At 40.0% G+C, this 13880-nt stretch overlaps 1 protein-coding gene across 1 annotated transcript in view; it reads right to left on the minus strand.

Moving 5' to 3' along the window:
* PIK3C2G (phosphatidylinositol-4-phosphate 3-kinase catalytic subunit type 2 gamma) overlaps positions 1 to 10905 on the minus strand; it is a 344110-nt gene extending 333205 nt beyond the window's left edge. Inside the window, exons 1-3 of the mRNA XM_074983736.1 lie at positions 10237 to 10905; positions 5748 to 5830; positions 1782 to 1939 (exon numbers count right to left, since the gene is read on the minus strand). Of these exons, the coding sequence (XP_074839837.1) occupies positions 1782 to 1939; positions 5748 to 5830; positions 10237 to 10905 (910 nt within the window). The remainder of the gene's footprint in view (positions 1 to 1781; positions 1940 to 5747; positions 5831 to 10236) is intronic.
* Positions 10906 to 13880: the final 2975 nt, after the last annotated feature.

The following is a 13880-nucleotide window of genomic DNA, read 5'->3' on the forward strand; positions in this document are numbered from 1 at the left end:
TAATGTATTTCCAAAGATTTTAGGCATAACGAAGGATTTTATACCTTACTAAGGTAATGATTTGTTGGAGGGCTCTCTTAAAACTAGTTCATCGAACAGTCAGAAGTAAAGAGAGGGAACTCATTTGTCCAGTCTTCTGGAAGAAAAGGGACACTGTTCCTTTTAAGGAATGTCTTTGACAGGGAATGCAGGGGCGGGGAATGGAAGAAGAAAGGTTATAGTGTGGATGGATAGAGAGGACAGGAAAACTTTAAAAGCAATTTTTGTGCTAATTAAATTAAGATGTGTATTTCTGATAAGGGTAGTCTTTTGAATGACATTTAAAAGAAACTATATGTCTGAAGAGCCAAGGGATTTAGGGATTAAGATGAATACTCAGATTATGCATCTAAAATTTTATGAAAGGTTTTTTAGAGATATGATGTTATAATCTTCAGCAACTAACTAATGAAATGTTCAAAGCAAATTTTAAACTAAGGTTCTGTAAACATATTACCATAATGCACAACTGGTTTTACCAGTAAATTCAAAAAATGACAGTATACACCTCTGTGTTGGCACATGCCCTGTTAAATTGCTTAATTACCACTTAATGGTTTTTCATGGGTTCAAAGTTATGCTAATAAGTTAGGGAACCTGGAACGCTTTTCACTTTTAAGTCATTGAATTCTGCTCTCCCTCCTCTCTCCCAGAAAACTCACAAGGCTGCAACAGCCTTCTGTGGGAGCCTACAGGAATGGTCAGGATAGGAATAGGAAGAGGCAAGAGGTTGCACAGTAAGACCCTGGGGGTGTAATGCCATTCCTTGACTCTTTTGCCCACCACCTGTGGTAGCTGGTCACAGCAATGATATGAAGATTTGTGAAACTAACCCATGGTAATATAATTTAGTAGTTACATTCCTCCATACACCTATTCCAAAATTTTAGCACACTTTCCATCACAGAGATGTTTTTTCTTCCCTCCCCCAACCATTTTTGAGGCGCTCTTCCAAAATCAGAGATAATGTATATAGGAACAAATCATAATATAGCTAATCAAATTTTCCTTTATGTAAGCAACTTGCCCTTCTGCTCCAGATCACTGGTGTCTCAAGTCCTTCTAACAGTGGCTCATATCTGGTTCTTCAATATACCTATAAACAATATACCTAGTCTGTGCAATGCAGCACACAGGGGAAATAATTCCTTCCAAACTTCTGTGACAATTTGATTGCCCACAGCGAACAATACAAACAACTGAAGCTGAGGTGTATTTTTATTTCAATTTTTCGTTCATGCCCTTTCTTTGCTGATACAAACATTAAAATTATCATTTTAAAGTTTAACATACCATTTGCGCTTTAGTGACCTCTTGGAGAGCAGACACAACAAATACACAGATAAACTGAAGGCCTTAAAAACAAAAGTGACCAGATTCACATTCATGGGTTGGCTACTTTGTATTGCCTTAGTAGAGGTATGACACAGCTGTGAGCTTGGCTTAACCAACCCGTTAAATTAACTAGCGCAAAGAAGCCAGATTATATTGGTGAATCTGGATCAAAAATCTTTAAGCTGCTCCTATGTAGATCAGGCCCATAAACATCAATTGTTTTTTATGCAAAATTGATGCTTTCTTCTATATTTCTCAGGAAAAAAAATTGGCATTTTCAATTAAAAAAATAAACAAACAGACAAACAAACAAAAACAGTCCCAACTCACAAAGATGAGAAAAAATGAGTATTTTGGTAGAACTGAAGAACTGAAGTGGGGAAGGCTAAAAAACACAAAGCACTTACCACTTGGTATAAGATGCAGTGGTGGCGATGAGCAGTTTGTGAAAATGGTAACTCTCTGTTTTGATTTACGAAGGATCTCATCTGATAATGTTGTTGTGACACTCCAAATCTTCCCAGTATTTGTCTTCAAATCACAAGCAGGATATGCATCTCTTATTCTGGAGACAACATATGGTAAAATTATATATTTCAGCTCTCCTTTCACTTGAGACAAAATGACCACTATTTGTCAAAACCAATTCAGGTAGAACTTCTTTAGTCCAGTACTCTTTGGTTCGCCAACATCCGTGATCTTACGTGATTTTAGTTAGATGGAAGACCACTTATCATGACGTAACCAAGTTCCCCGTGGTCCCACCAGGTTTGCTCACAGCCACCAGTCCAGTTTACCAGTGGTTCTCTAATTTAATAAACATGATACAGGCAGAATTTAGCACAGCAGGATGTCTGGCAGAAGTAGAATTGTTAATAGCACCAATGTACCCTTCATCATTGTATACATTTTTTTCTTAATATCTAATTATACTACAGATTGAATCTCTCTAGTCCAGCACTTTTGGGACCTGACCAGTGATGGACAAGAGAATTTCCCAAACCACATTATTGTCTAGCAGCATTACCAACACTTCCACTGCTTACTGGGCTCTTAGAAGACATTAGGGGTAAATTACTGGTAAATAACAGCATAGAAAACTGAAAGTCAGGACTGGTGGCTGTAAACAAACTTTATGGGACCATGGGAGGCTTAGCCACACCCATGATAAGTGTATGTCCAGCTTACTAAAATCATGCCAGACTACGGATGTTGCCAGACTTGAGTAGTTCAACCCGTACATGTGCTAGATTTATATTAGAAACAGAAGTCATTATGCTATAAAGACCATTTTGGTGACCATGTAATAGTACTTGCCTGTCTAGCTGTGTTTGTTGATAATGTTCATACCACAGTTTCCATGCTCACAAGCTTCACTCCTGTAAGCTACCTCCATAAAGAAGACAAAGACTGAATGCTGGAGATGTAATTATCCTCTCATCCCTCCCCCAAGTCAGGGCAGAAGTAAGGCATCTTGGCAGCATGGTGAAAAAAGTGTATTGCTTGCTGCCCATGTCATACTTGTTCTGGATATAAATCCAGGACTCTCATTTCCAGGGGCTTCATCCTGCAAGAAGCTGAGCATTCCCCTGAGGTCCAGTGCATACTCAGCTCCTGATGAAGTCAGTAGGAGTTGAAGAAATTCCAACTTTACAGGATTAAACAATTTAGCATCTCTCACCAGTGCCATATTAATTTGCAAAAAAGATTCTGGAACTATTTGTTGAAGAACATTTGCTAAAGCTTTGTCCATAATTGTACCAAGAATCATGAGAACGAGATTGTGGAAACAGCTTTAAAGTGGGTACGTGTAGAGGGAAATGTTTCAATTATGGGTTTCCAACTGTATGACTATTACCTAGACAAAAACATGGTTTCAATTTGATTTACACAGCTGTAAGTATACATGATGGAGAGTCTGAATTATATATGCTGCCCCTGATTTATAAGGTACCGAGATTCCTTGAGGACATGGAAGAAATGCAGTAAGACTGAATGGGTTAGTTGTGTGCCAAACCTATTTGAGATATTTCTTGGTCCATTCCTTGGTGTGACATTATCTCCTGAGGATGTTTTTATCTTTCCATAAGACAAAAAGGATGAGTTAACTCTGACCCAAAGCAAGAGATGGCCAAAATAGAAATAACTTGATTTCTATTCATCTTCCTAACACTGTAAATAAACTATTTAATTCAGAAAATCAATTGGAGGCTTTTACTGTAAATGGAGTGGAAAGTTAAATCTGCAGTGTTTGGACAGAACAATCTGAGTATCTGACAGGAAAGTATCTCATGTGGACTAGGTCTTCATAAATCTGAAGTGATTAGAACTGGGCTTTTGAAGTCAGATGATAAACTATGGAAAATGCAAAGTACAGAAATCACTGCAGGAGCATTTTGGGGGGATGGACTCCCCCCGTGAAGCTAAATATACATTTAGCTAACGATAAAGCCATTAATACAAATTAGAAAGATATATTCAATGCAGATAGGTCTTGACTGGTCTTACAAACATCTAATTCATTAATATCTAAATTTAAATGGAATATTATATATTTAAAATACCTATAATGGGTCTTTTTGAGAATAATATAGTCACATACAATTTTAAGGACTTTATCATAATAAATACCAAGACCAGGATTCAATTGCAGTTGCATTGGCCACTTTCAATCTTGTATTTTTTCATGTTCTTTGGATTTTAAAATGAAATTTCTACAGTTCTTTTAAAGAGGACTGAAAAGATGAAAAAAATAAATTCTATTCTATGAGACTGTAATAGCCCTGCTCTTATCTCCCAGCAGGGTTGGAACCTAGGATCTATAGATCTCTCCCACTAACAATAAGGTAACAGAGAGAAAGCCATGCTAGTCTGTATACTATGAAAACAAAAAAGCAGTCCAGTAGCACTTTAAAGACTAACAAAATAATTTATTAGGTGATGAGCTTTCATGGAACAAACCCACTTCTTCAGATCATAGCCATACCAGAACAGACTCAATATTTAAGGCACACAGAACCAAAAATAGTCATCAAGGTTGACAAATCAGAAAAATATTATCAAGGTGAGCGAATCAGAGAGCAGAGGGGCGGAAGGTGGGGGGTGGGGAGTCAAGAATTAGATTAAGCCAAGTATGATCTTTAATGGAGTGGGCTATTCTGTTAATGACCTGAAGGTTTGTGTCTTACTGAAGAGGAATTTTCACAACAGATTGGAAGGAGAGGATGCTGAACTCTCTTTTATATTCAAATTCAACACTTTAACACATGGTTTGAACTGGGATGGGAATTTTTTAGGTCATTATAGGGGCTCTTTTGCATACTTGGTTTAATCTAATTCTTGACTCCCCACACACACTTTCTGCCCCTCTGCTCTCTGATTTGCTCACCTTGATAATATTTTTCTGATTTGTCAACCTTGATTACTATTTTTGGTTCTCTGTGCCTTAAATATTGAGTCTGTTCTGGTATGGCTATGATCTGAAGAAGTGGGTTTGTCCCACAAAAGCTCATCACCTAATAAATTATTTTGTTAGTCTTTAAAGTGCTACTGGACTGCTTTTTTTTAATAATAAGGTAGTTCTTGGAAGCAATAACAGCCTGTTATCCTATAAGTCTTAGGAACAGCTAATAGAGTGGAATTAACAGTTTGCCAGTTGGCTACACAATTGTCTCTGAACAGAAGTGGAATGTTAGGATTTTGAGGTTCTGTCTCCATAACTGGGAGAGGAGTGATCTTATGGTAATGAATGGCTTGTGCTCAGTAATCAAGGGAGCAGATGAAATTTGAACTCATGACATTTGGGCTTCTAGCACTGTGCTCCTTCACTTAAGCCAAAGGATATTTTACTGAGGGAAAATGGATGAACAGAAAGGCAGCTAACTGCAGGCATGACAACATATATTGTGCAGATGAACTGTTTAGAAAATTAAGGAATAAGCGCCAATTCTGTTCTACTATTGATGTGCAGATGGTAATTATCCAAAACTTTGTAACTGGGCCAAAACAGAGTTTTCATAAGGACAGCAAAAAGCACTTCTCCAATACCAGGGGTATCTCTTACTCCAAACCCGAGAGCCATTAGAGCTGGTCAAAGAAGTGGCATAAAATATCTTTTACATTGAATATATTGAAAAACTTCAACTTGGAAGAGGTCAATTTCTTTGTTAATAACAAAGAGGGAAGCAAGGAGAGAAAAAAAATTATACTATATATGATTGTTCATATTCATCTCTAAACCAAAATTAATAGTTTTCCCATGTTTAAAAGACATGGGAATTATGGTATTGTACAGAAACGTAGAATACTTCATCCAATTAATATTAGTGAGATAAATGTCATAGTTGGTTGAATAAAGTTTTTTCATTACTTACGTCTTCACTCCATTGCAAAAGGAGGCAATACTTTCATTACTCTCTTGATCTGCTTCAGCCAACTGGATAGACCAACCTGTAATCTAAAAATACCAAAATTAAACCAGAAGAAATAAAGCTCACTTTATTTGCATAATGAAAACTGAATCATCTGTGGAGTTCTCAAGCTGATCTTGTAATAGGTTCCACAAGGGCTAATTTCACACAATTTCACTTACTTAGATGGGACTCCAGAAGGATATTTGACTCACTGGACTCCACTGAAGTGTCAGAAAGCTGTACTGGTAACTCAACAACGCACAATGTCCATTGAATAATTTTGTTTAAATTGATAAAATATTAAGATTTGTCATCTTCTGCATGGAACACACGTTTCAAAAGTTTCCTTGGGGTCTGTGATTACAGTCCGTCAGGCTCAGGGTTCAAGGTGGTCGAACTTGGTGATTAGAGCCATAGCCCAGAACAAGTACAGACGTCAAAGAATCAAAACCAAGCTAAGGGCAGAGTTCAAACTAAGTGCTGGGGACAGGCTGTATGGCAGAACAGAGATCAGATTCAGTAGACAAGCCACATCAGGATTCTATTTGGAGTCAGATGCAGGTCAAAGGTCAAGATGGAGTCAGATGCAGTTTCAAGTCAGAATCTGGGGCCTAGGAAGCAGCTGCCAGGCTGGAACAAGTCAGCAGTATGGTTGGAGTAGGGCATGGACAAGGATGAAGCAGTAGGGAGCAAGTCAAGGACAAGGTTTGGGAAGGAAGGGATCAAAGGAAAGTTGGAAGCCTAGGAAGTCCAACTGTTCAGAAGCATAAAAGCTCCTGTCTGAGCACTGCTCTTTCATAGACTAACTAGACGCTCTGATGGGGTCAGTAACCTGAGTCTTAGAGGGCCTTGATTTGACCGCTGAAGCATACCTGAATGCTGACTCACTGCAGGCTCTGCATTAGGGATGAGACCATGTAGCTGAGATGCTGATTGTAATGCCTCTTAATGAAGTTTCCAGCCACTTCCCATTTTTAGGACCTGTTTTCAGTTGCTTAGAACTTGGCCAGAATTTAAAAATTGAGGCTGAAATTTGCCATGACATTTGTGTGCCTCACCCTGATTTTCCCCCACAACAGTTTCAGCCAAAATGGTGTAATTCAGTGTTTCCCAACGTGTGGTCATGTACTGCTGGTGGCACGCAAAAGGATTTTAAGTGGCACGTAGCAGAAAAAAATGATTAAAAATCAGAAAATAAGCATTCGGCAGTACTGGGAGAGAGGTATAAGCTGATAGGGCTGAAGTGCCAAAGGGGGTACATGAATGATTTAAGTTTGGGAAATACCGGCTACGTCTACACGTGCACACTACATCGAAATAGCTTACTTCAATGTAGCGACATCGAAATAGTCTATTTTGATGAATAACGTCTACGTGTCCTCCAGGGCTGGCAACGTCGACGTTCAACTTCGACGTTGGGCAGCACCACATCGAAATAGGCGCTGCGAGGGAATGTCTACACGCCAAGTAGCACACATCGAAATAAGGGTGCCAGGCACAGCTGCAGACAGGGTCACAGGGAGGACTCAACAGCAAGCTGCTCCCTTAAAGGGCCCCTCCCAGACACAGTTGCACTAAACAACACAAGATCCACAGAGCCGACAACTGGTTGCAGACCCTGCGCATGCAGCATGGATCCCCAGCTGCAGCAGCAGCAGCCAGAAGCCCTGGGCTAAGGGCTGCTGCATACGGTGACCATAGAGCCCTGCAGGGGCTGGAGAGAGAGCGTCTCTCAACCCCTCAGCTGATGGCCGCCATGGCGGACCCCGCTATTTCGATGTTGCGGGACGCAGATCGTCTACACGTGCCCTACTTCGACATTCAACGTCGAAGTAGGGCGCTATTCCCATCCCCTCATGGGGTTAGCGACTTCGATGTCTCACCACCTAACGTCAATTTCAACTTCGAAATAGTGCCCAACACGTGTAGCCGTGACGGGCGCTATTTCAAAGTTGGCACCGCTACTTCGAAGTAGCGTGCACATTTAGACGTGGCCACTGATTGCAATTATTTCCAAGAAGGAATTAGAGAAAATATATTTTTCCATGATAAAACATTCTCAGAACTGTTTCTTTGAGAAACAGCTTTCATGACTCTGTGCTTTCAATCAGGCACTTGAAATGAGACAGGGAGGTGGTCTTTCTGCCACAGATGTGCCCTTTGCTTTCCCCTGAGAAATCTGCCCATATTTGGCCAAGTTAAATGCTTTTGAAAAATCTCAGTTTGCCCAAGCAGAGTTCAACAGCTCATGTATCTGAGGATTTCAAGCCCAATGAGTATGGGCTAGCTCCTTACACAATCCACATGTGACCAGAGTGCATATGTGTGCTTCTTACAAATTGAATGAGAATGTCCAACTCTGAGAACGCAAGAGCAAAGATAGATTTCCTAGTAATCACTGCTCCTAGCTGCAACCACCATTTGCAATGTGCTTCATGAACCTCCTGGATAAAAGCACCAATAAATTAGAAAACATTATTTCACCCTTTTAAAAACCACCATCAAACCTCTATGCAGTCACCAAAGGCTGTCTGTCTGAGGAGGAATATATTTTCTCTAGTTTGTTAACACCAGAGAGAGGCTCAAAGCACAAACTCCAGACTTTGGTGTGTTTCTTAGCTTTGTAGAGTAGTTGAAATGGGAGTCTGGTATGAGATCTATAATAAAAATCAGTTTTATTCCCTGAGATTTCATTCTACAAGGTGTTCAGCACCTTCTGCTTTCAGTAAAGTCAAAAGAGAGTCAGCACTTTGCAGCATCATGCCATAGCTATCTGAAAAGGGCCACTTTAAAGTGAGTTGAAGTACTTCTCCTCTAATATCTTTGGGTACTTCCTGCAATATTTCAGAGACTGAGCAAGAAATGGCTGGAGGGTCACTACTTTGAGGAAAGAAAATGTGACAGCTTGTAAAAGAAAGGGTGGAGAGCGGAGGGCACTATCCCAGAGAGGGAAATGGAAACCTGGAAGACAAGGTAGTTAACACCCAATCCCTGTATATTGCAGAATGGAGCACTGAACACTTAAAGAAAGTCAGGAGAAAGAGAAAACTCTTGGTTCAGAACAGGCAGCAAGAGCCCAAGAGTATAATCAAGGGATCTGACTTTTGGAGACCTGTTCACTTACAGTAAAGGATATTTATTTCAAAAATAGACATATATAAAAACAAGCCAAGCAGGGTCAAAATAGGCCATTGTGCCAAATCTCAGGATTACAACAAGTCAGTTTGAGCAGGCATAGAGATAGTAGAATTGGGTTTACAGCAAAACAGATTCAGCACAATGCTCTACTAGTATAGATTTTTTGTTACCTTTGTAAAAAGGCTGGAGAGAGCCCAGAGTAGTACTCTGCTCTACTTTTTGCTGTGCTGCAGTAACAGTCCATTGATCCAAACAATGTTAGTGGTCCAAAATCACACTACAGACTATAATATACTCCACTGGAGCATTTTGGACCATAAACCAGGTCATCAGCTTGTTCAATGTGGCCTAGGTCCATAAGAGTCAGGGGGGCTAAACCATTTGCACTGCCAGAAAAAACTGGCTCCATTAGGAAATGAAGTAGTCATTTTATTGGGCAGATGGGAGAGATATGTCCACAAATTTAAATATAATTTGGTAATCTACAGATAAGATCGGGACAGAGCTGGCCAACATAAAATTCTTACACATTTGACTAAACAGTTTCCTTTTCCTTCTAAAGTGGTTTTTATGGACTGCTTCATTTTCTTCTGACTGAAAAAAAAAAGAGTAACAGAGAGGTAGCCGTGTTAGGCTGTATTCTAACAAAAAAAACAGCAGTCATATAGCACTTTAAAGACTGATTTATTTATTCATAAATCATTTTGTTAGTCTTTAAAGTGCTACATGACTGCTGTTTTGTTTGAAAACAGAAAGAAATTATTTAATTAGAGGTGTTTCAACAAAGGAAGAACAACTTAGAAGCTTTCCTAACAACTAATCATGAAGAAGAGTCAACGGCACTATTTGTTTATAAGGGCATCTTTCTCTTTAACACATAAAGGTATTGCATGAGAAATTGAGCACCAAGAAAAATTAATATTTGCTACTTGATACTCTGCTGCCTCACATTGTGAGCAGTTATTTAGGACCTGTTCCAAAAAGCACATTAAAATCAGCAGAACTCTTTCAATTGATGTGAATTTTCCTGATCCAAAGGCCCCAGCATGCAGAATGAGTCTCATTTTTGCACCTACTCGAGAGCCCCACCAATCTCTGGATATCCAGTTTTTATCTATGGGTCTGCACCTGTGGATATGGAGGAGGCTATCCAGAGATCCTTTCTGTAAATAAAGATGCAGATACCAATTTTGTATCCATGCAGGGCTCTAGCTCACTTCACATACATGTGGGTAAGTACAAAAGATGCAAAGCCAATTACAGTCAAAACCACAATCTTTAAGTCTTTCAGCCATACAAATTAGACATGTACCTCTGTGCTGTCTTCAGAGCTGTTCACAGAAATGTTGGGCCAGGCAGATCCCGTGGTCAGTTCTCTAGGAGGGCTTTTATCTTTAATTCCTTTTCCACTTGCACTGACATCTGAGAAAATGGGACATTGATAGTCTATATGCTCAAAGCCGATGTAGAAATTCAGTTTTTTATGATCTTTCTCCACATCTGACCCAAATTCATCAGCAGTTGGGCATAAGCTATTTCTTCCATGGGGGGAGCCGTAGTCATAAAGTGTTTTGAGGGAGCATGAGGGATAGAAATTCTCAGTAGAGAAGTCATTGCATCCTGATAGCAAAGAAGGTCTGAAGCCAATTGGTGGTGGTTCTCTGACTTGCTGCCAGTGGGAGGTGGGGCTTCCAAAGTAAAAGTCCCTGTGAGTAACCTGTTGTGGATTTGCTTCACATAAATGTTCTGCTGAATCGAAATCAAAGACATCTGACGGGAAAAACTCATTTTCTTCAGGGTCACGTGAATATGCTGGAGCATGAAAGGGTATTTTACTGCTGTTGTCATCAACTATTCGATCAAGTCCTAGAATGACTTGGCTCTCAGGACTGGAATGATAAATAGAGGAAGATGCTTGGTCCACAGATTGTCCTTCATGTGACTCATCTTTCATCAAAGGAATTTTCCAAAAGTAAGCCATGCTTCTTCATGCCATGAATCTCATTAACACTCAGGGGAGATCTGTCACTGTTTCTCAAAGTCAGAATGATTAACGCTGCAGCCTTTGTTCTTTAAATTCACTGTAACAAAACAGAATAAAGCTAGCTAAAATGAATGTGAGGCATTGTAAACTGTACATGTAAATGACATTCATTTTCAAGTTCTTTCCTTAGCAGGTAAGATCCTCTCACTTATATGGTACCAAGATTAAAACCCACCATCTGAAACAGATGTAGAAATTATCCTTGGTTTCTGGACTGCTGAATAATAGTTATAGTTATTAGAACCAAAGATGCCTATTTTGGCAATTGACAAATAAGTTATTTTAAAGTCCTTATTTTTCACAATTGCATAGCATATTTTATCCAAGGATCTCAAACCTCTTTCACAAAACACCTCAGAAGTTGGTCAATAAGGGGGAAGATTTTTCAAAGGTACCAAAGAGTTGGTTGTCTCTTTTTTGTGCCTTTGAAAACCTCCTGTAATATGGTAAACCACGAACCCTACTTGCTAGATGCCAGTTGCAAACACATATCAGGGTTGGAGAGACCTCAGGGCTCTGCAAAACCCATGTCTTTATTCACCAGAGATTGCCCTGTCACCAATGCAAAATTATATACACTCTTTACAGGTTTTTTTCTTCTCAAAGGCACAGTCAGTCTTCAGCTAGGAGGCCTCCAGCTTCCTCCTTCATTGATCTCTCCGTCCCTCCTTCCCATCACCCTATGGCCCCTTCCCAGCCTTTATAGCCTTGGTTCATCAGGGTGGCATGTGCCGCCAATATTCAAGCAGGCATCAGGCCTTGTCAGCAGCCCCAGTCTGTTCCCATTGACTGGAGCTGACAGGGCAGGGGATAATTAGCTGCTCTTGCACCAGCACCTTGCTACACTCCCCTTATAATGTCCATTTTACAGATACATATTTGGAAGCACAAAGAGGGTAAGTGACTTAGCCAAGGTAGTACAACAAGTCCATGGACCTAGTACCATACTACTCTGTAGACACTAAATATAATCTATCATCTCAATCCAGGCAAATATAAGTAAACCCACTTGGCCTTTTTTCCAGTGTGACATGCCATTAGAAAGAGACCAGAAACAAGACCTGTAAACATATTCATACCTGTAAGTACATATATGTGTCCATAAAGAGTTGTGTGGTTATACTGACTATATGCATATTTTCAGTCCTAGGGATGGAGAGGGGGCACAGTGGCAAAAGCAACAAATTTCAAAACTTCAGAACACAAATGGCAGGGAAGAGCAGCCACCACAAGCCACACAATTATCTTCCCTACTTTTTCAGGCAGAAGAAATAAAACCCATTTGATCTAATAATTTGATGACTATCTATCTATCTATCTATCTATACACACACACACACACACACACACACACACACAACCATCCTTTCAGAGCTGAAATACTATTGAAATGAAAAGATCTCTTGTAAATTGCTGAGGCTGAAAACCACAAACGGTTTTTTCCCCACTATACTGCTAAAATCTATAATTCATTACCTTAGATAATACTATGCATAGAAAATCTATATTGCAGTAGAGGAATTCAGCAAAACTTTTTTTATTTTTATTTTGATGAAACTCTGTCTTGACTCAGATTAATCACCCATAATCAGAGGGAACAGGAGAATGAAAATTGGGTTGCTTTATGTAGAAATCTCCACCCTGCCAGAGCTTCAGAGTTAGTTGTACCTTTTCAATTGCTCTTTCTTTGGACAGCCTTTTCAAGGGCTCCTATCGGCATAGTTAGGGTGACACAGTGTCAGTGCAGATGCTGAGCTCCTTACATTAGCAGTTGACTGGGTGCCCACTTCCCTCTGGGAGCCCTGATGTTCCCCAGAGTCCTGATTCACCTCATCCTGCCAGGAGCATGGCAGCTGACTGATCTCTGGGAGTGACCTTATTGCTGAAGGCGAGAGGCCACAGAGGACAGCTGGGCTCTGACGGGGACCTTTGCAGAGCTGAGAGGTCTGGTCACATGATCCCTCTTCAGTCAGTGAGGTCCTCCTGGTAAGGATCTGTGTAATTACTAATCAGTGTAATTACTGTGGGGCTGGCAATCAGCCTAAAATAGATTGGCTTTAGATTGTGAGGCAGACATGCTCTACATCTTGAAGAAAATCATAGACTTAGATAGGCTGATTCAGCCCTGGTAGTATCTCCTAAATTTTCTGGCGGAATGTTTTACAGTCTGTTTGCCTGCAGACCTTGCATCTGCCTCCTGGCTGAGAATTTTGTCAGTTTCCAAGATACTTTTTATGGATTTCTCACCTGAAGGGCCCTGGTTCAGTCCTAAGATGGGGGATGGCAAGGAGGGCGAAAGTGGTTACGCCCTTTCCTAAGCCCCTCTCCCTGGATAGAAACACAAGAAAAGACCTTGACACCTATTATTTCCAGTTAATAATCTGTGTTTGTAAATGTCTAAAGCTGGTGATTTTAGGTTCCTGCAGATATTCAACATTCACATGACTGATTTACCATCTTGTACCCACGTATCAGATATCATGCTAGTTATCAAATAGTAACCAAATCAAACGGACAAAGGTTCACATATATCCTTGGCTATGTCTACACTAAAGTGATTTGTCTACAGAAGTTAGTGTCTAAAGATATCTGCTGACAAAACTTCTGTCAACAGATTGTGGCCACACATGAAAGCAGATCATTTGTTCTCCCTTTTTCCATTTTTCTTCCCACAAAATACACCTACTTTGAAGTGTGTATAAATGTGTGTAAAAAGTGCAGTATAAAAATACTACAAATACTTTAAGCTCTCAAACATTTCCTTTTTTTCTCTATGCAATATGACAATGTAAACAATAATGCACCATGGCATAAAGGTTTAAAGGCATGTCCTTGTGATGATCACCATAATTCCTTGATGGCTTTGTCTCTCTCAAGCCCAATGTAGCTACCAGGAACCTGTGCAATAAAGG

The sequence above is a fragment of the Carettochelys insculpta genome, chromosome 1, assembly GCF_033958435.1.
Source record: "Carettochelys insculpta isolate YL-2023 chromosome 1, ASM3395843v1, whole genome shotgun sequence".
Taxonomy (NCBI): domain Eukaryota; kingdom Metazoa; phylum Chordata; order Testudines; family Carettochelyidae; genus Carettochelys; species Carettochelys insculpta.